At 42.4% G+C, this 22,751-nt stretch overlaps 1 protein-coding gene across 2 annotated transcripts in view; it reads left to right on the top strand.

Moving 5' to 3' along the window:
* The window catches only part of mre11 (double strand break repair nuclease mre11), a 30,127-nt gene extending 11,132 nt beyond the window's left edge, over positions 1-18,995 (top strand). For both annotated transcript variants that reach the window (XM_076178065.1, XM_076178066.1), the window contains exons 7-14: positions 979-1,112; positions 6,438-6,561; positions 6,730-6,950; positions 9,007-9,164; positions 11,612-11,732; positions 12,083-12,192; positions 13,139-13,352; positions 14,676-18,995. In XM_076178065.1, coding sequence (XP_076034180.1) covers positions 979-1,112; positions 6,438-6,561; positions 6,730-6,950; positions 9,007-9,164; positions 11,612-11,732; positions 12,083-12,192; positions 13,139-13,352; positions 14,676-14,795 — 1,202 coding nt within the window. In that variant the 3' untranslated portion in view covers positions 14,796-18,995. The remainder of the gene's footprint in view (positions 1-978; positions 1,113-6,437; positions 6,562-6,729; positions 6,951-9,006; positions 9,165-11,611; positions 11,733-12,082; positions 12,193-13,138; positions 13,353-14,675) is intronic.
* The last annotated feature ends 3,756 nt before the right edge of the window (positions 18,996-22,751 follow it).

Raw genomic sequence — 22,751 nt, 5'->3', positions numbered from 1 at the left:
TTTATCCACAGGATGTTAAGACAGAAGGGGTGATGGTGGATGTGGAGTGGGTGGAGGATTTGACTTGTTCAATCCATCTTATAAAAGTGAAAAAGGTGTTTGGTATACAGTATATATGATGTGTGTATTTACCCAACTGTAGCATACAGGAAAGGAGCAATGCTTATTGTGTCCTGTCTCCTATTCTTAAATTTTCTAACATTCCTAGACTCAAATTCGTGTACAGTCCCAACTTAATCTATATCTTTGATTTCCAATTATCATATTTAGAATTGAATTCTTATGTTGTTTGAGCTTCGGCTATATCACCTGAGCTATTCCACATATCTATACATCTATATGGAAAACTGTATTTCTTCACATCCTTTATACATGTGGTCTTTCTTGATTTATTTCCATGACCTCTCAAAGCCCTCACATCTTTCATCAGATCTCTTCTATCAGTGCAATCTATGCCCTTTAGTGACCTGAACACTTTAATCATGTCACCTCTTTCTCTTCAATCTTTCAAAGTTGGTAGACCAAGTGCTTTTAGTCTCTCCTCATATGGTTTATCTGCCAAGCTGAGGACCAGTTTGGTTGCTGCCCTTTGCATTCTCTCAGTCTTGCTGATATCCTTCACTCTGTGTGGGGGACCACACTATTGACGCATATTCCAGTCTTGGACGTATCAGGGTTTCGATGAGTCTTTTTATCATCTCTTCATCCATATAATGGAATGCCATTTATTCTTCTGCAGTAGTCCATATGTCTCTCCCATATGGTGTTTTGACTCATCTACCTGGTTTATGAGGGGAAAAAAGCCTTTGGTGTGTGTATTTACCTAGTATTATACAGGAAGGGAGCTATGCTCGTAGTGACCCATCTTTGTATCTTTCAGCATCAAGTTTGTTCTTAAATTCTTGTGTGTGTGTGTTTGTGTTTGTCTAGCAAATATTGGGAGTTCCCATGCAAATTTATATATAACATACATTACAGGGAGTTCTGTAGCAACATCACTGTGTGCTGGCGAGGCAGTAGAGAAACACGTCGGCTTGTTAGAGGTTAACAGGAAGAAGCAGTTTCAGATGACCCCCATCAAACTGCAAACAGTCCGCCCATTCATTTTTGATGTAAGTAGTATAATGTGTTGCTGATAGTGTTATAGGTGGTGGTCTGGGGAAGGAATTCTTCAGAATACCACGGGTGTGTATCGGTGGAATGGTTAACTTGGTTGTATATCGGGAATGGATATACATGGGTTGGAGCATGTGTGTATTTACCTAGTTGTATCTTACGAGAAGGAGAGCTATGCTCATGGTGTCCCACCTTTCTATCCCACAGTGTCTAGTTTGCTCTTAAATTCGTGTATGGTTTTTGCACACACTATTGTTTATATATACAGTCAAACCTCGGTTTTCGAACATAATCCGTTCGAGAAGGCTGTTCGAAAAGCGATTTGTTCGAAAACCGAAACAATTTTTCCCATTATAATCAATGTGAATAATTTTAATCCGTTCCAAGTCTAAAAAACAACTTTTTCAAATTTTTTTTTTACTATTTTACACCATAAACTGCACTGTATACTGTTTACCATAAATAAGTGTATCCCACTTCTTTTCTTAAACTTTTCAAACCACCCTCTGCTTGCTTTAAAATCAAACCCTTCCGGAATAATGCTAGGATATTTTTTGATCAAATCTTCATACAATTGTCTTGCTTTGGCACAAATTGCATCTTCACTAAGAGTATCACCTGCTAACTGTTTCTCATTTACGAAAATCAGCAAAAGTTTCTCCACTTCCTCCAATACCTGTGGCCTTTGTTTGCTAAAAACACTTGATCCTTTAGCCACATCACTTGCTTTAACCTGGTCTTTATTTTTTAGGATGGTGCTTATCGTCGATTTCGCCATCCCAAACTCCTTAGCCAACGCAGACACACGAACGCCAGATTCATATTTCGCTATTAATTCTTTTTTAAATTCAATAGTTTTGTGCACTACTTTCCTCTTTTCTTCACCACTTGAACTTGCTTTCTTTGGACCCATGATTAGGGGCTAATACACGATGCAAAGATGAAAAAAAGTCAGATTTACGTAAATAAGAACGAACACGTCTGCTCGGAATGAACTTTGATCGCAAATGCGCTACGGAGGAAGCGTCCTTGGCGTTCGAGTTCTCTCGGCTCGCGAGTGAGCCGCGTTCGGGTACGCTCGGCTTCTTTCGGTTTGTTCGTGAGCCGAAATTTGGTCGAGTTCTGAGACGTAAAATTCTCGAACTTTTTGGTCAAAAACCGATTTGGTCGAGAACAGAAGCGTTCGATAACCAAGGTTTGACTGTATATGAAGGTGGAAAAAGAAGACAAGAGTTTAATTCAGAGTTTATTCCTGACCAGTTTTTCTGTAAGCTTCTTCAATCCTTTGAAGAAGATTAGAGCAAACTACAGCTATTCACATAACAGTATACCCAACATCTAGAAGTATAGGAAAATCATCACAATACCCATACCCAACAAAGACCCAACAGTTCCATCACACTGCCCAATCACACTTCTCTGCACCCCATCCAAAGTCATAGAATGCCTCATACTCCAACTTATCACACCACATACTCCCTTTGCTGAATCACAACACAGTTTTAGACCCTTACACTCCACATACATTTTTCTGATAAACCTCACACAAAGTTTTTTTTCATGGCATCAATTCAGATAAGCTCCCACACAGATCACTTCTCATGACACTAGACATCAGTAAAGCTTTTGATGCCTTTCCCATCACAATCTCACAAACAAAATACATTACACAGACATGCACAGTTACACCAAAAGATAGCTGTCCAATTATCTGGCAGGTAGAAATGTCTATGTTATATAATGACCAATTGTTGCACACCAGAAACTTTAAGAACAGAGTACCACAGGGCTCAGTTCTATCCCCCACACTGTTTAAGGCACAATATACCCACATCTGACTCCTCAAAAATATAGGTTTCTTCTTACATAGATGACATAATAATTATATGCACACACTGTAATGTAGACAAAGTGGCAGAAATACTGCAATCCTACTTTGATACACTCGATATCCGGTTCACTACAAATAGACTCAAAATAGCCCCAGCCAAATCTACAGCCACACTTCTCACCAACTGTACAGCAGAACACAAATACATACCACACCTCTATATCAGCAACACTATCATACCACACACACATACACCCAAGATTCATGGCAGAACATACAATACATCCATGTCATTCAAACAACACATCACAGACATAAGGACTAAATGCACACCTAGACTTAATGCACTTAAATAAATTTTAGGAACAGTATATTCGGCGACCCCCCTCTCCATCCCCTCATGCAGAAAAGGAGAAGGCGAGGAGAAACCCCTTCGGGCTGCGTCAATTTATTTCTCATACATACTCCCTCACCCCCCATCCAGGAGGTGCCAAGATAAGAGGGAGGGAAGAGGGCAGAGGGGAGTGAAGTATGTAGGGGATGGAATGGGTGGGAGTGGTTTTTATGCCTTTTTCTTTTGGCTACCTTCTCCCATGTAAGGGGGAAAAAAGCCTTTGGTATATGTATGTATGTAAGAACAATATTTGGACAAAACAACGAAACTAATACTACAGAATACAAACAATATATACGCATAGTGGTGAGTTATGTGAGCCCCACATTGGCCTCTAATCTCACTAAGACACACCACAACACCCTTGAGACCATACAAAATAAAGCCCTAAAGACAATTACAGGCTACACAAACACAACAACAACAGACAATTTACACCATGAAACAGACCTCAAAGCCAATAATGGCCATGACATGAGAGGCACACAAACACTTGCCCCAGCCGTAACAAACACAGCACACCTACTACACTACATATTAGAAAACCGACATATGCCGAGAAACATCAAAACAACACCCAAATGCCTATATCACACACAAATACTCTCTTCTCTGCTTCCACAACCACCAGACACCAGCCTCCAGAAACATACCCATAATCATGTCACTCACTGCTCCATCAACAAGCTGAAAGATAAAACATTGCTGCATGCCAGACCCCCTGATATCCATCCCTCTGAATCCTCTCTCTACCCCAAAAGGACAGAGTCTACCTGACTAGGCTGTGTTGTGGCCACCATCCAGCCCCTCTAAGCTACCAGAAGAGGCTGGATGACAGCATTGCAGACAACTGCCCAGGATATAACACTTCACCCCATATTATGCAACATTTTATGGAAGTCTGCAATTTACACAATCACACACGTCAACAACATGATATACATTATATAAAGGCTAGATAGAGTGAGAAATGAGGAGGTGAGGAGGAGAACAGGGGTGGAAAGGGAGTTGGGAGATAGGGTTGATGAAAGAGTATTAGGATGGTTTGGGCACATGGAAAGAATGAGTGAAGAAAGACTAGTAAAAGAGGTATGGAAGGCAGATGTGGAGGGAGTGAACATGAGGGGACTTCCTAGGATGAGATGGATGGATGGGGTGAAGGGGGCTTTGGAGAAGAGGGGAATGTCTGTTGAGGAAGGACGGGAGAGGACAGAAGACGGGTGAATGGAGAATGGTTGTACAACCACTCCTCGTTTAACGACCTGCTCGGTTAACAACAACACGGAGTAACGACGGGCTTTATGACAGACCAATATTCGTTTAACGTAAATCTCCCGAAGTTACGACATCGTGTATGATAAGTTGGCTGAGGCAAATTTGTATGATGTTATAAATGAACTTGTACGGTGGACATTAGCTGTGAGGAAAAGTTTTCTGAAGCTTAGGTCTACATTACCATCCTGCAAGCTGCAAAAACTACCTGGGGTACAGTATATACTGGTATTGGTAATTTTTTAGTTTCAACCATGGGCGCAATATAGCAATAGAAAATTAATTATTAATTTTGTAAATTATAATGTATCAATGTAATATGCAATTTTGTGAGCAGAAATAAAAAAACAAAAAAGGTGCTAAAACAGATTTTGTAAGTAACGAAGTCGTGTCGGACAAATGGTACGCCATGTTTGTTATGATAGATGCCGACATCGAAGAAATGAAAGGATGATAAATTCATCTAACCTAAACTAAACTAACCTAACCTGTGTTTAATAAATCATTACCTGCAAATTAAATGTCATCCGGCTCGTCTTCGTTGTCGTCGTCATGAGAGACATTGGCGGGCTTTTCAACCACTCTCTCAGCTTGCGGGGTATACAAAGTTCTTGCAGCTTGATGGAATGCATGTATCTCCGCTCCATAACATTCCTTCAAGAAAATATACCTGGCGAGGTACTGTCGGAAGTACCAAGGCCGTCAATTGACAGACGACAAGATGGCGTCCCGATCCTATGCTACCGATTTCGTACCATTAACATATTTGCTTGTAGCAAGGTATTTTTTATTTTCATTTCCACCCACAAAATTGCATGTTACGTTGATACATTTTAATTTACAAAGTTAATAATTAATTTTCTATTGCTAAATTGCACCCATGGTCGAAACTAAAAAAATACCCCGGTATTTAATATGGAATGTCAGCATACGCGAATTTGGTCATACACGGTAATTTCAGGACCCTAACCACCGCGTTATTTGAGGGCTTTCTGTACTATCAAAACAGTAAATAAAGCTTTAATGTACTGTATAAAAGATGGAAAATACATGAAAATAAAGATACTTGTATTGCTGGACATTGTACATACAGTACATGTACGTATATGTATACACTTTCGCTTAACGACCAATTCGGTTAACAACAGCAATGCTGGTCCCAATTGTCGTCGTTAAACGAGGAGTGGTTGTATATGGATGATGAGGTGGAATTGGTGGGGGGATGGGGGGTGAGGTAGTATGTGTGAGCAAAATTTGACACAGCCCGAAGGGATTTCTCCCTGTCTTCTCCTTTAATGCATGGGGGGACGGAGAGGGGGTGTCACCGATTTAATGAAGCGGCCTTGCTGTGGATGTACTGTGACTTGCAACACTGCCTCTGACCCAGGGCAGTGGACAAGGTGCAGGGATGACCCGTCATCCAGGAGGTGCTAAGTTAAGAGAGAGGGTGGAGGGGAGTGAAGTGTAGTAAGGGATGGAATGGGTGGGAATGATTTTATGCCTTTTTCTTTTTGGCTACCTCCCTTGAAAGGGGGAAAAGGCCTTGGTATATGTATGTATAAAGGATTTGTGGGAAAAATCCATTCCAACCATGTCATTTCTTAGGGAGACAGGACTTTTCAACCAGACAGTCTAGGGAATGACGAGAACAACAACATGGTGACACACACTGTACATAGAGATTTTGCCTTGAGCAGTAGCAGATTATATATATATATATGTATATATATATATATATACAGTAATATATATATATATACAGTATATATATTCTCTCATAAAGAGGCAGACCACAAACTAATAATTTGTGTACTTTATTTTCAGGACTTGATTTTAGCAGATCATGGCTTTGATTATGCAATTGGAGAAAAGCAGCGGCCACAGATAGAGGCACTTGTTGAAGAGCACGTACGAAATATGTTGGTGAAAGCTGAGGACCAGTTGACAGGTATAAACCTAAGTTGTATTGGGCAAAAGGAATAAATGAAAACACAAGAACTTGTGGTGAGAATGATAAACAAAATCTGTATGGTTTGATTTTGGAGAGGAAATGCGGATTAAGACCACAAAAAGGTGCAGTCTCTCCTTATAACCAGTTTTCCATCCATCACTTCAGGTCATCCTCAGCAACCAAAGAAACCGCTCATTCGTCTCCGAGTAGAATACGTTGACGAGTCGCAGATGTTCAACATCTCGAGGTTTGGCCACAGATTTAATGATGATGTAGCTAATGCCGGTGAAATGATCCTTTTCAAGAAGAGAAAAAGAGAGGCCAAGAAGGATGAGGAGTCTAACCTTGATAAAGATGTATTTGACGCTGTTATGGAAGGAGCAGAGGTAGAGTGCTAGTTTCTTTTAGTAGCAATAGCCATTGGTTTTATAAATATTCTGGCAAGAGTTTCTGCCATTCATAAGGATATGCTCTACAAATCCACTGGGTATTTGTGAATTCAGCTACATGTTTGTGTGCTGTAAAATTTTGTTCAGTAGCATGCAGCTGATACTTTAGGGACTATATGGGGTGCCCCTATGAACCAGAACCACACATCCTTTTGTCTGTACTAGAGGAAGTATCTACTCATAGAGAAATTATGCTACTTTGTTGTACTGCAACTGGTCCTCTGTTCTGTTGCCCCCCCCCCATTTAATACTGTACCACTTCTTTGAATATGTTTCCATATTTGTCTCTGTTCGCTGTGGTAGGGGTAAGAAAGAATACTGCCTCTGAGTCTTCCCATTCAGGTCATAAAATGTGGCTAAAAAGGGACAGAGTGACGGCACTAAGCATCCTGTTCTCTGTAACCCTAAAGGGTACATTCCTATGAGAAATCAAGGCATAAGAGGGTCTAGGAGGGGTTTTCCAACCAGAACCCCAAGATTTGGGTCTTTTAACCCCTTCAATACGGGCCACATCGCACGTCTGGCAGCATTAGCTGGCAGACGTGCGATGTTGTGTCATAATAATTGCGTTATAAAAAATAAAGTCACTGCTCTATCGCTCGTTCTCTTTCACTCGTGAATTTTGATAACCATAGAAAATATGATGAAGCCAGTTTACAGAGTATGTGGGTCACGCAGGTACGACTACAATAATTATAATCAAGATGCCGACGTCGGCATCTTCGTGTACCCACTTGCTCCTCATGACGCCTATGTAGGCGTCACCATATGGTAGGGGTTAATGTTTGTGACTGTGGTAAAGATGAGGGTAAAAGGAAAGAGATAGGCAGTATGTTTGTGAGAAGGAAAATGGATGTGTTGGCATTGAGTGAAACTAAGTTGAAAGGGAGGGGTGATTTTGAGTTTGAGAGTGTAGTGGTGAGGGTGGCGGGAGTGAGGAGAGGATGAGGGAGGAAAGGGTGGCTCTAATAGGAAGGGAGGAGATAGATAAGCATGTGGAAGGAGATTTCTTCAAGGTTAGTGTGAATGAAGGTGAAAATGAGAAGGGAGGTGTATTTACCTAATTTTAGTATACAGAAAAGGAGTAACTTAATGGGTCCTGTCTTATATTCTCTAATTTTGTAACATATCTAGACTCAAGTTCATGTATGGGCCAAATTTAATCTATATCTTTGATTTCCAATTATCATATTTAGATTTGAACTCGTATATTGTTTGAGCTTGGGCTATATCACCTAAGCTATTCCTCATATTTATATGAATGAGTATTGGGATGGTTTGGACACATGGAAAGATTGAGAATGAGTGAAGAAAGATTAGCGAAAGAGGTGTGGAATGCAGAAATGGAAGGAGTGGTCATGAGGAGGCAACCAAGGATGAGATGGATGGATGGGTAAAAGGAGCATAAAGAAAGAGGGGAATGTCTGTTGAGCAAGAAAGGGAGAAGGCAGAAGATAGGGTTAAGTGGAGAGTGGTTGTGTATGGATGGTGCTGTGATCCATGGGGGAGGTTAGGGAGTATGTGTGAATGATATTTTTGTCGCAGCCCAAAGGGATTTCTCCCTGTCTTCTCTTTTTCTGCATAAGGGGATGGAGAAGGGGGGGTCGCCGATTAAGTGAAGCGGCCTTGCCGTGGATGTACAATGTCTTGCTGCATTGCTTCTGACCCAAGGCAGTGGGCAAGATGTAGGGATGACCCATCATCCAGGAGGAGCTAAGAAAAGAAGGAGGGAGGGGTGGTGAATGGGATTGGATTATGTGGGGATGAAATGGGTGGGAGTGGATTTATGCATTTGACTTTGGCTACCTCCTTTGTAAGGGGAAAAAACCCTTGATATATGTATGTACAATCTTCACATAGTTATTAAGAAGGGGTGAAAGGGATGTATGTACTGGGAACAAAGGAGGTAAGACTTCTTCTCTCCCATATTTAACAATCTCACTTTGGACAGAAAAATGTATGTAATTTGATGTTTTTATTTTACAATTCTAAGGAAAACAAGATTCGTGTAGAAGACCTAGTCGAGCAATATTTCTCCGGGATTGACGATGCGAAACATCAGTTGGTCCTGTTAAGTGAAAGAGTTTTAGCTGCTGCTGTCAACAGTTTTGTGGAAAAGGATGACAAGACAGCTCTGCAAATTATTTTTGAGTGAGTTATATTGGAAGTGTCATGAAATTTAATTTGTGAGACCCATGTCAGTGCTAGAAAGACTTTCTAACACTCCAACTGCTAAGTCACACAATATTATCTCTAGAAAGGTTATTCTTCATTCAGAGAATTTTTTTTTTTTTTTTTAATATATATATATATATATATATATATATATATATATATATATATATATATATACTGTAACTGGGAACCAACAGTGGGTTCTTGCAAGTGGTGGTTCTACAAAAACAGATACCAGAAAGCACAGTCTTCCTGTCATTGCCAACGTCCTATCTGTGTATGTAGGTGCAACCGTGAGAAATAGACACTTGATCTTGAGACCAGGCCGACGGTGTCTATCAACTTTTGACTCTTGTTTCATCCACCTTTTCCCATAAAAGGAGTTGACAAGTAACAACTGCTATCCTCCTAGTACTCTCATAATCCAGTGACATACAAACTGTCCAACAATAAGTAGTAGATTTTGGATGGGGGATTTAGGGAGTGGCTATGTGTGAATTATATTTTGACACAGCCTCTCCTCTCTTTCTCTGCATGAGGGATCAGCGAGGGTGGGTCGCCAATTAAATGAAACAGCCTTGCTATGGATGTGCTGTGTCTTTATGCATTGCTTATGACTTAGTGCAATGGGCGAGATGCAGGGATGACCCAGCATCCAGGAGGAGCCAAGAAAAGAGGGAGGGTGAGGAGTGGTGAATGGGTGGGAGTGGATTTATGCCTTTTTACTTTGGCGACCTCCCATTTAAAGGAGAAAAAGCCCTTGGGATATGATGGTATATACCAAGGACTTTTTCCCCCTTACGAGGTAGGTAGCCAAGTCAAAAGGCAACCACCCACTCCCACCCATTCCACTCCCATCCACCACCCTTTCCCCCCCTCTCATCTTAGCTCCTCGTGGATGACAGGTCATACCTTTATCCCACCCACTGCCCTGGGTCAGAAGCAATGCAGCAAGACACAGCATTGCTTCTGACACAAGGCAGTGGGTGTTTTGTCTTGCTGCATTGCTTCTGAATCAGTGCAGTTGATGGGATATAATTCAGTTATTGTTATTATTGTCTATTATTATTGGATGTGAATGTGGCGGGAAAGGGAGATTGTTTCCCCTGTAGGGGGCCAAATTGAAGCACACACACCTACTCCACACTCAGTGCATGTTGTGAAAGGAATGTGGTACTTGCCCAGGCAACCGAAGCCCCCTCCTGGGGATAGGTGCCACCTGCGTAGCGCCAGTGGCCAGGGATGTTTGCAGCTGTTTGGCCCCCAACTCTTGGGGTTGGGGAGTGGTCCCACAACGAAGTTGCTGCAGCACCAGGACCTCGTATTATTCAACATGTCATGGAAGACTGCATTATACACAACCATGCACACAAACTACACAACATACACTCCATAAAGGATTTCAGCCGTGGCATTCCTTGGGGAGATGAGACTGCTCGGACAGATAGTCTAGGGAACAACAACAACTCCACACTCATCTCGCCCCCATTCAAACCTCTTTTTCCTTTCTCCTCCCATCACATTACCTCATGGATGAAGGGTCATCCCTGTCTCCTGCCATGTTGCTCAGGTGGACAGTGCAGCAAGACACAGTTCCTCCACAGTAGGGCCCAACAGCTGAAGCTGGTTTACTCCCATCATTTCATTGTATGCCGACCCCAATCTACTCTACAAATTTATGGAGCAGACAAGGATGTCCATTCTTCTCGATTTCTCCGTAAATTCTAGTTTAATCAAAATACTGTCATCTCTGACCTTGCGAGGAGTGGAAGTTAGTCCCAGTTGAAGGTAATTGTCTAATATGAACTAGAACAAGTTCCTTATGTGGCAACATTCCTGTACAAAGGTGATGACCAGGGGCGCCAGGAGGTGTGTAGCTGCGTAGCTGCAGTCCGAGACATTTGCTGGGAGTTGGAGAAGAGTGTATGATTCAAACCCACAACTAATTGAATACGAGACCAACACGCTTCCAATTACGCCACAAGGACACTACACCGAACAAAAAGAGGGATGAAAATTTTATATTCATCCTTACACTATATTTTGAATGTTTGCACTGGATCTGTCCGCTAGGAAGGGCTGGTTTGGTAGCTTCGTTCAAGGGAAAAGCAAGGTGGAGATGTGGAAAGTGTATGAACACATATTTATACATATTAAATGTATATATCCACAAGGCACACGTGAATCACAAATATGCACAATCCACTAGGAAGAGGAAAAACACATGGAGTTTGAGCACTTTTGTGATATATTCACATTATCAAGAATAATGAATATATCACGAAAGCACTCGGACTCCGTGTGTTTTTCCTATTCTTAGTGGGTTCTGCATATTAAATATGTATATATATATTTTTTTTCCTTAACATTTTTTTTTTTTTTTTTTTTTTTTTTTTTTTTTTTTTTTTTCTTCTCATTTGCAGCCACCAGGTTGAGAGGGCTAAAAAACATTTAATTGAGGAAAATATTGATGAGGATGACCTGGATGAGGCCATTTATGAGTATCGAGCACAACAGCGAAATAAGAAAGATGAAGAACAAGAGGTAATTATTATTATTATTATTATTTTTTTTTTTTTTTTATTATTATTTTTTTTCCCACTGAATTTGACAGTTTTAGTATTCCATTTACCACCATCCTATTTTGTTCACCTGAACCCCCCCCACCGGAACAAAAGGGACCTACTATAGTAACGAAACCAGTATACAAAATATAAGATAATGCACAGCAGCATGTCAGTAGGAATACTCCTAAACTCCCCAAAGTATTGACAACATCTAACAGCACAGCCAAAACCTCAGGTTTGATCAATTAAAACAAAGATACGGGACTCCACGAGTGTAATTCATACGTTCCAGTTCAGCAAATACAGCCGATAATGTATATGTTACAGGCTGCAGAAGCTTTGAATGATCCTTCACGTGAAAGGAGAGTAGCCAGGAGTGATAACGACTTTAGTGATTCGGACATGGAGCAGGATGGATCACCACCACCAGCCAGAGGGTGAGACAAGTTTGTAATTGTAGCATTGAACATTCCTTGTAATATCGTATATTTATTATTGTATATTTGTATATTCAGTGTATTAATGTGAGAACCAAAATTGCATCTGTGATTTTCCCGCCAAGTCTGAGTTTGGTGGCATGGCTTGGCGTCAGAGGCAGTTTTGGTTCTGCCTCCTTAGCGACCACACGCTTGTAATGTAGTGCTTTACAATTACCGGTATTAATTTATTCATATAGTGTTTCATTGGCCACCCTTATACGAGTTGGCTGCTGTGTATTCAGTTTCAGCCCCCAGGAGCACCCAAAATAGATATATAGTTGTGAATAACAGTGAAAGGTTTATTGAACATACATACTAAAGGTCCCTTTCTCCCCTTATAAAGTAAATGATCAAATCCCCACACCCGTCCCATGCCCACCTTGCGAATGAAAATTCATTCTCGTTCCTTGCCAACGGCTCGGGTCAGATGCAGTGCAGCAAGGCACAGCACCATTACAACAGGGCTTGACTGCCAAGGCTAGTTGACCCCCCACTGCTTTGTTATATGGCTACTCCTGTCCCTCCTTCATCCATTTGAAGATGTTGATGTAAACGGGCCCCTTTTGTTGTATAGTTTGTTTCCCTTGAGTGAATAAAATTACTGCAGCTTCCCCTCTTTCCTCCCTTCTCCTCCCCTCCTTTCCTTATTTCCTTACTTCCCCTCTTTCCTCCCTTACCCTCTTTCTTCCCTTACCCTCTTTCCTCCCTTCTCTTCTTTCTCCCTTCCCTTCTTTCCCCCTTCCCTTCAGGCTTAGGCCAGTTGGCACTTAGCCGTAATAGAGGTCATCACCTCTGGCATCTGACCTCAGGCCACAGGCCAGACTGGGTCAACATAGTGCAAAACACAGAGTGAACCCATCCTCTGCTCGGTTCCCCTTTGACTTATTTAACTTTTTTTTTTTAGACGTGGGAGCCGTGGAGGAAGAGGAAGCAGAGGAGCAAGAGGATCCCGAGGAGGTAGTAGGGGAGGTGGGTCAGGGAAGAGCAAGCCTTCACTAGATATAACTAGTTACCTGTCTCCCACCAAGAAGTCCTCAAACTCTCCAACCAAGAGCTCTTCATCCACAACCTCCACAACCTCCAGGAGCAGAGGAAGAGGAAGAGGAAAGGCCCCTGCTGTAAGTATCGACAACTTCTTCAGTATGGGGACGGTATGTAAAGGACTTCATTCTTCCATAGCCTTGTTGCTGTAGGGAAGGTGTTCAGTGTTTTCTGTGTGGCGATTGCATCAAGGGCAACATGGACGTCTGGTTAGGCCTGTTTTGTGTTAGTACTGGTTTAAAGCTGGAAGGTGGCCCAAATGCAGATGTGCCAATGTGGATCTTGCTCATCACAGACGGGATTTCTCTGTAGGGTTGATGTCTTGGAGAGTTTGGTGGAGTAAGAAATTTGATGGTCAGTTTTGGAGTGCTTGTTTTGTGATCTGAGAGTGTGTGTGTTTTTGTATGTGTTGCATACGGCTTGTGGTAAATTGTTCAGGTGTTTAAGTAGTATGCTACCAGTGGGCTTTTATTTGTTGTGATTCGGTTTAATGTTATGAACCCCACACACACACAGAGGATGGTGCCACATAATGGAGGGTTTTTTGGAATAGAAGTGATTTAATGTAGCATTCCATTACTACAAACTCACTCACCGCCAACGGGATTTGAACTGCCTTCACTTCCAACATCTGTCATAGACAACAATGCTGTGAACTGTTCAACCAGCAAGCATTCCATCATGGTCAGATGGCAGAGGTTATTTTATGTGATGTGATAGACATATAGGAGCTCAGGGATCTTGCATAGACCACGTGCCTATCCTTTGCATGTGCTATACTATGGGAAGGATTTTAGTTTCAGTTTGCAAATGTTCTGTTGAGGTGATTTTGTTTGCATCCTGTTCTTTGGCTTTATTTTTCCACCGTTTAGCATAAGGAGACCTCTGCTCTTACTACTTTCAGCCAATGACATAGAGAAAATCTCTCAATGATACTGTAGTGAAGAGAAAGAGGTTTTGGTGAGTTCGTATCCTTTATTGTAAGGTACGAATGAACTGATTTTACATGCGGCGGGAGCCAATATATATACCGCGTGGGTAGTCACCCGTGGTGCATAATTACATAATTGCACTGGATTAGGTTAGGTTGGGTCAAGCAGGGTCGCACTGTCAGAGAGCGTCAGGTCATGGGCGACATCTCGCGTGTTCTATGCCACATGGTTATTGTGGTGTGTACAATACAACTCAGACAACAATTCAAGTTTTCTTCCCAGAGAGATCAGTGGTGTCAGGGTGGAAGCTAAGAGGCATTGCCAGTGAAACTCAAGGTAACGGTGTGTGAGTTTTAAAAACCTGTAAAAGGAATGACTGTAGCGAAGGGGCTAATGTGAATGTAGCGAAGGTTCTCCTTCTGAGATGGCCTCACTAAAGTATGTTCTTCTCTGTTCCGTAACCCACAGGTCTCTGGAAACATCATGGAATCGTTCGCCAGAGCTTCGCAGCGTCAGTCAAACCTTTCCACAAACAGAAAGAGCAGTAAGGGTATCGTTTTTTCGAGCACTGATGAAGAAAGTAATTGAGCCCAGGATTGTAGGAGCATATGGGATCAAATTTTGGTGCACGAGATGGCAAGTAGTCTCGCCAGGAACTGGACAGACCTTCACAGATGATCTTTATAAGTGAGGGCTTTCTCCAGGCATGTGTCCACCTGTCAATCAACTAACCCTTTCAAGCGGAAGTGTGCCTCAGAGATGAATAGAAGCCGGCAGCAACTAGAACAAGAAGAAAAGTGCCACTTCGTATGAAAGTGTGTTAAGACGGTGTTTGCCATGACAAAATCCATCTCGTGTACATACATAAACATATACCAACGGCTGTCCCCCCCCACCCCCTCCTTACAAGGGAGGTAGCCAAAAAAAAGGCATAAAATCCACTCCCACCCATTCCATTCCCACATACTCCACTCCCATTCACCCCTCACCCTCCCTCTTATCTTGGCTCCTCCTGGATAACAGGTCATCCCTGCATCTCACCCTCTGCCCTGGGTCAGAAGCAATGTAGCAAGACACAGCACATCCACAGCAAGACCTCATCATTGAATTGGTGACACCCCCACCCCCCTTTCCATTCCCTCATGCAGAAAAAGAGAAGATGGGGGAGAAATCCCTTTGAATTGCGTGAAAATATCATTCAAACATACTCCCTCCCCCCACCCCCACCCACTCCCTTACATGCATCACATCATCCACATACAACCATTCTCCACTCACCCCTATATTCTGTCTTCTCCCTTCCTTCCTTAACAGACATTCCCCTCTCCCAGTGCCCCTTTTACCCCATCCATCCATCTCATCCTTGGTCACCCTCTCATGTTCACTCCTTCCACCTCTGTCTTCCACACCTCTTTTATTAATCTTTCTTCACTTATTCTTTCCATGTGTCAAAACTGTCCCAATACTCTTTCATCAGCCCTATCTCCCAACTCCCTTTCCACCCCCACTCTCCTCCTCACTTCCTCATTTCTCACTCTGTCCAGCCTAGTAACCCCTACCATACTTCTCAGGCATTTCATATCAAACACATTCTAACTCCTCCTCTCTTCCTTGCTTATGTTCCATGTTTCTGCCCCATACTGTTCTGTTGGTATAATCATTCCTTCATACAATCTCCCCTTAGCATCCAATCCCAAATGACTCTTTCTCATTACACTTTTAAATCCCCCAAGGCATTTACTTGTTTCTCTCAATCTACACTCTACCTCCACCTCCACTCCTCCCTTTCCTGCCACATTTGCACCCAAGTATCTAAAGCTATCCACTTTCTCCAGTCTCTCTCCCTTAATACTCACTTGCAATATGCTGCCACATTCTTCCCTTGAACATCTCATCACCTTACTTTTACCCACATATGTACCCATATCCAAACCATCATTCATTATTATACAATTTTACATCTCTCATGTACTACTTCTGTCCTTCCAGAATTGAAAATAAAGTACTAGAGTGGCAGAGTGGAGATTCAGGATAGGTGTGTGATTCACTATGGTCTTGGATCATGTGTTGGACTTATGATCAATAACTGCTACCCTCCCGGATGAGAGCTCAGAGCTCATGTATGACTGATGTATGGGTAATGTTGTGACCTGACACACACACATACCTCAACTCCCCACCCACAAGAGTTGGAGTAACGGGTCGCAGCGCAGTGATACATACATATACCAAAGGATTTTTTCCCCCTTACACGGGAGGTAGCCAAAAGAAAAAGGTATAGAAAACCACTCCCACCCACTTCATCCCCTACATACTCCACTCCCCTCTACCCTCTTCCCTACTGAAATTATATCATCCCTAGACGGGATTCAAACTCAGACTGCTGAGTTAGCAGTTGTGAATGCTACCACTATGTGTGTGTGTGTTGGGGGGGTGATAGTTTTACCTTATGCATGCAAGTACCCTGTGGCACAATTTGTTTTAGTCAGGAAGGGGTTACGGTGCATGCATACATACATACATACCAAAAGGCCATCTCCCCTTTATAAGGTTGATGGTTGAGCAGACCATGATCCATTGAGAAACATTGTCACTTTTAAAGGTTTTAATTTAGCTAATACTAGATGAACTTATTCAGCTGTCCCCAATTTGTATGGCAAGGTGAGGAGCCTTTGCTGTAAAATTGCAAACTGTTTCTCTTATCCATGGGCAAGTGCCTTCTCTTGTTACCATGTTGCTACATGAAGAGCACCGTAAAGAATAGTCGCATAGTCCGGCATTAGAATGAAAAAAATAGATCCTGCACGGAATGGACAGGGTTCAAGACAAGTTTGATCCTGTGGTTGTTGAAGGTGTGTTATATAAGTAAAAATGTCAGGGGTGGTAATTATCATCTTTTACAGAGGATGATGAAGATTTTAGTCCTGTTAGTACCAAATTATTTTATTCTGCTTAGAGAAAACTCCCATGGGTTTCCACTCAGTGTGACTTGAGGCAACAATTATTATAAAGACTCCATTATTTTATTTTGTTTTATTTATTTATTTGTTATTTATTTATTTTATTTATTTATTTTTATCAGCTGTTTTTTTAAGGTGCAGCCTGAAGGGATTTCTCCCTGTCTTCTCTTTTTCTGCATTAGGGGACAGAGGGGGGGTTTGCTTATTAAAAGAAACAGCCTTGCTGTGGATGTGCCATGTCTTGCTGCAGTGGGCGAGATGCAGGGATGACCCGTCATCCAGGAGGAGCCAAGAGAAGAGGGAGGGAGGGATGGGAGTGGAATATGTGGGGATAAAATGGGTAGGAATGGGATTTTTTTTTTTTTTTTTTTTTTTTTTTATCTCTCTCTCTCTCTCTCTCTCTCTCTCTCTCTCTCTCTCTCTCTCTCTCTCTCTCTCTCTCTCTCTCTCTCTCTCTCTACCTCTACCTCCCTTGTAAGGGGGAAAAAGCTTTTGGTATATGTATGTATGAGTGCATCAAACTTGATATAAGATCAAGGTGATGTGGCCTTTTGTAAACAAATAAAGTTGCGATAATTTATCGAGTCAGTCATGCATTCCAACCTGATTTGAGTCCAAATCCCATTCCTCCCATCACACCATTTAAACACAAACTTTAAACACAAAATAAAAACAACCATGTCGTGAGCACTGAAACAATTGGTTGTTTTAAGAAAAGATTAGATAACTTTATGAATGGAAAGGACAGGTGGAAATGGATATGGAACTACCTAGTGTAGGCCTTATGGTCTCTTGCAGTCTCTTCCATTTGTATGGTCCTATTTAAAAACAGGCAGTGGGTAAGATGCAGGATAACCCATCATCCAGGAAGTGCCGAGATAAGAGGGTGGAGGAGAGAGGAGTGTGAGAGGGATGGAGTGGATGGGAGTTGTTTTTATGCCTTTGTTTTTTGGCTAACTCCCTTGTAAGGGTGAAAAAAAGCCTTTGGTATATGTATGTATTTAAAAATACACACTTGGAACCAAGCACTCCAGAAAAGACCAACATATTCTATAATTCACCAAATTCACCCAGAGAACCTAGAAGAGTAATCATTCCTTAGATGTAAAAATTGTACTGACACATGCAAACCTGTATTCAGCTCACCACTTTGCAATAGAAGAGTATCACCACAGAAACTACTTACATACATATACCAAAGGCCCCACATACTCCACTCCCATTCACCCCCTCCCCCTCCCTTTTATATTGGCTCCTCCTGGATGATGGGTCATCCCTGCATCTCACCCACTGCACTGGGTCAGAAGCAGTGTCACAAGACATAGCACATCCACATCAAGGCCGCTTCATTTAATTGGCAATCCACCCTCTCCGTCCCCTCATGCAGAAAAAGAGAAGACGGGGAGAAATCCCTTGACAACAGATACCTATTGCCTCGGATGCAACCACAACACAGAAGACAGCTCTTATTATTTGTGATTGTTATTATTTTTATTATTATTATCTTTACCACAATCTCTTTATGGCTTTCTTTACCCCATCCACCCAACTTCCGTTTCACTTGACGGCCACAACCGTGTACCCATCATTGGTCACATGTGACAATGATGGTAATGGTGATGTTAACAATATTGAGGAAGATAATGATGATCATAGCCATGCAATGCTAAGGACATTGATGACAGTAAAAGGAGCAATGATAGCAATAGGATGACAGGAGCAGTGGTGCTGATGATGGAGTCTACATTTAAAGTATGCCTGGCCAAATACAGGATTATAATCTACAGTGTTCAATTAAAAGGTTTTATTCAGTTGGGGGCTGGTTACTTACCCGAGTCAGGGCCTTGATAGTGGAACCTCTATTTTAGGGTTTTTCCTGTGCCAGAAGAACTCCTCTGGAGTGAGGCAGAACAAAATACGCAAAGTCTTCAGAACTGATGTTCACCACACGAGAAAGAAATTCCCATCAGAGTGAAACCACTGGATAGAATGAGAAATAAGGTGTGGCAGAAAGTGGAGATGGAAAGAGAGCTGACAAGTTGGATTGATCAATCAACACTAGAATGGTTTGGGTATATATATATAAAGGAAAAATAAGTGAAGAAATGCTAGGAAAAAGTGTGAAAGGCAGAGGTGGATGGAGCAAACTTGAGGGGAAGACGGAGAATGAGGTGGATGGAAGGGGCCTTGGGTTAAAGGGGAATGTCTGTTGGGTAGGGATGGGAGAGGGCAAAAGGTAGATGATAGTGGAAAATGGTTGTGAATGGATGATAAATTCATATGTTCTGAAGGGGTTTCTTCGTATCTGCAATGAATTCTTGAGTAGATGATGGGGTGATTGGAGTTGTTGCCATGTGAAGTTGTGGGGGTAAACCAGCTTTGGCTGTCAGGCCCTACTGTGGAGGTGCTCTGTCTTGCTGCATTGCATCTGGCCTAGGTATTAGGCAGGGGACAGGAATGGCCCCTCATCCACAAGGACCCAAAACAAATGGGCATTGCATGGGTGGGTGTATGCCTTGGCTGGCTACCCCCCCAACAATCCCAACACCGCACCGTCCAATCACACTTCTCTGCACCCCCTCTAAAGTCATTGAACGCCTAATACTTAAACTTGTCACACCACATATTCCCCTTGCTGACTCACAATACGGTTTTAGGCCACTACACTCCACAAACACTCTTCTGACAAACCTCACAAAGAATTTTAGATGGCATCAATTCAGATAGGCCCCACCAAAGAACACTTCTTATAACATTAGACATTAGTAAAGCTTTTGATGCTATCCCCTGCCACAACCTAACAAATAAAATATATAACACAGACATGCACAATAACACCAAAAGATGGCTGGCCAATTATCTGGCAGGTAGGAATGCTTACGTGTCATATAATGGCCAATCATCGCACATCAGAAACATTAAGAACGGAGTACCACAGGGCTCGGTTCTATCCCCCACACTATTTAATCTATACATGCATGACTTACCCACGCCAGACACCTCAGAAATACAAATCTCTTCCTACGCAGACGACATAACAATCACATGCACACATCGTAACACAGACAAAGCTGCAGAAATAATCCAGCCATACCTTGACACACTCAACACATGGTTCATCACAAACAGACTCAAAATAGCTCCAACCAAATCTACAGCAACACTTCTCACCAACTGGACAAAAGAACACAAATACATACCTCATCTCTACATCAACAACACTCTAATACCACACACAAACACACCGAAAATTCTTGGTGTAACATACAATACATCCATGTCTTTCAAACAACACATCACAAACATAAAAAACAAATGCACACCCAGACTTAACGCACTTAAGTCAATCACTGGAACAACATTTGGACAAAACAAAGAAACTAATATAACAATATACAAACAATGCATACGCTCAGTGTTGAATTATGCGAGTCCTGCATGGGCTCCTAATCTCAGTGAGACACACCACAACACCCTTCAAATCATACAAAACAAAGCCCTAAAAATAATTACAGGCTGCACAAATACAACACCTACAGACCATTTACACCATGAAACAAAAGTCCTCAAAGTCAAGGACCACCTCGACATGAGAGGCACACAAACACTTGCCGCAGCCACCACAAACACATTACACCCGCTACACTACATAGCAAAAAACCCACACACACCAAGAAACATTAAAACAACACCCAAAGACCTTTATCACGCACAGATACTCTCTTCTCTTCCTCCACAACCACCAAATACCAGCCTCCGGAAACATATTCATAATCATATCACTCACCGCTCCATTAACACACTGAAAGACAACACACTGCTACTGAAAGACAACACACTGCTGCATGCCAGACCCCCTGATATCCACCCTTCTGAATCCTCTCTCCCACGAAAGGACGTCCACTTGGCCAGACTGCGGTGCGGTCACCACCCAGCACTTCTAAGCTACCAGAAGAGGCTGGATGACCGCGTTGTGAACAGCTGCCCAGGATGTAACACTTCACCCCATACCATACAACATATAATGGAAGACTGCATTATACACAATCATGCACGCAAACAACACAACATACGCTCTATAAAGGATTTGTGGGAAAACCCAGTTTCGGCTATGGCATTCCTTAGGGAGACGGGACTGCTCGGACAGACAGTCTAGGGAACGACAACAACAACAACAACCCCTATAATGGGGAGAGGGCCTTTTGGTATATGTATATCATACTTCGACCCATCCCAAGTAGTTTCATTCAGGTGTAGGACGACGCCCACCTTGAAGGCATTTCGACATCGTTCATCGACCAAGCCAGTCTTGGGCAAACGACAACAGAGAAGTTCTTCCCTTTCTGCAGGAGGAACACCCACCTGAAGGAGGTCCTCCTTGAGAGGAGGATCCGCGTTCGATCCCCCACGGCCACTGGCGACTCCTAATTGCATCGGAAGTCGCAGGTGGAGCGTCTCCTGACGTGAGTTCCTTTTAATCCGAAGAGGGGGGAGCAGACCTCCCCAACCCCCCTCCTTTTATAAACTGAATGAGATCGTCTAGCTCAGAAGAGAATAAAATATTTGAAGGACTCCACTTTATCGCTGGGGTTGTGACATCATTGGGTTTAATTCAAATCTAACCCACCCCCTCCACGCTAAATAAAATCGCTTGGAGGCAGCCAGAATAAAATGTATATTGTGTTAATAATATTGACAGTGCTTGGGCAGTTTTAAGCTAAAAAATAGTCATGATTCGGGAGTGACGTCACAGGAATGACGCTGTGACGTCAGAGTCGGTGAAAAATAAATCATCGAGTGACCTTTTCGAAGTAGAACTGTAGATTGCAAGACTTCGTTAGGGCTATGAAGAGCAGCACCCCCCCCCCCTACGGACCAGAGGTACGAAGGCGAATGCTGATCAACTTTTTACTGTCCGTCCCTTTATCCTGCCCTCTGTAATTCACTTTCGTCCATCAAGGATGGAAGCGCTGATGACCGACATTTTGTTGAATAAAATCGCCTGGCGACAATAGTGGAAGAGGGAAGGCAGTGCCATCAATAAGTTATTCGTTTATCTATTTTTATTGCGTTTATATAGGTTTATTGATTTGGTTTTATTTTATTTGTTATTTTGTTTACGTATTTCTGATATAAAGAGCAGAATTTAAAAAATTATTAGCATCCTTAAATGAAGACGTCATTTACCTAAACACTCGTTCTGCCTCATACAGTTGCATTTTACGACACATAGAGGGAACAGTAGTGGCATTCTTATCCCCCTTCACCATACCAATATGGTAGTATCCTACAAGTGATACACCATTCCCCAATGAATAATGACTTGCCCCCAAACATAGAAGAATGTTGCGATGCTCTGGTCCGTAGGGATCTCACTATGTGCGACGGGCTGGTCCGTAGGGGTGACATTCGGCAGCGAAAGGAAGGAATAAAGTTGGTGCGCGAGAAAATGAATATAAAGAGAGGAACGTGTCGACCCAATGCTCTCTCCAATTCGTGATCATCGTCATGATCCGCTGACGACCGCGCGCGGACCCACGGATTTATCTCTCTCTCTCTCCCTTTCTCTCCCCCTATCTCCTCC

This window comes from Oratosquilla oratoria, chromosome 41, assembly GCF_046742065.1.
Source record: "Oratosquilla oratoria isolate Oo_2021 chromosome 41, ASM4674206v1, whole genome shotgun sequence".
NCBI lineage: Eukaryota > Metazoa > Arthropoda > Malacostraca > Stomatopoda > Squillidae > Oratosquilla > Oratosquilla oratoria.
The sequence above is the reverse complement of the archived record's forward strand: the minus strand, read 5'-3'. Positions and strand labels throughout refer to the sequence as shown.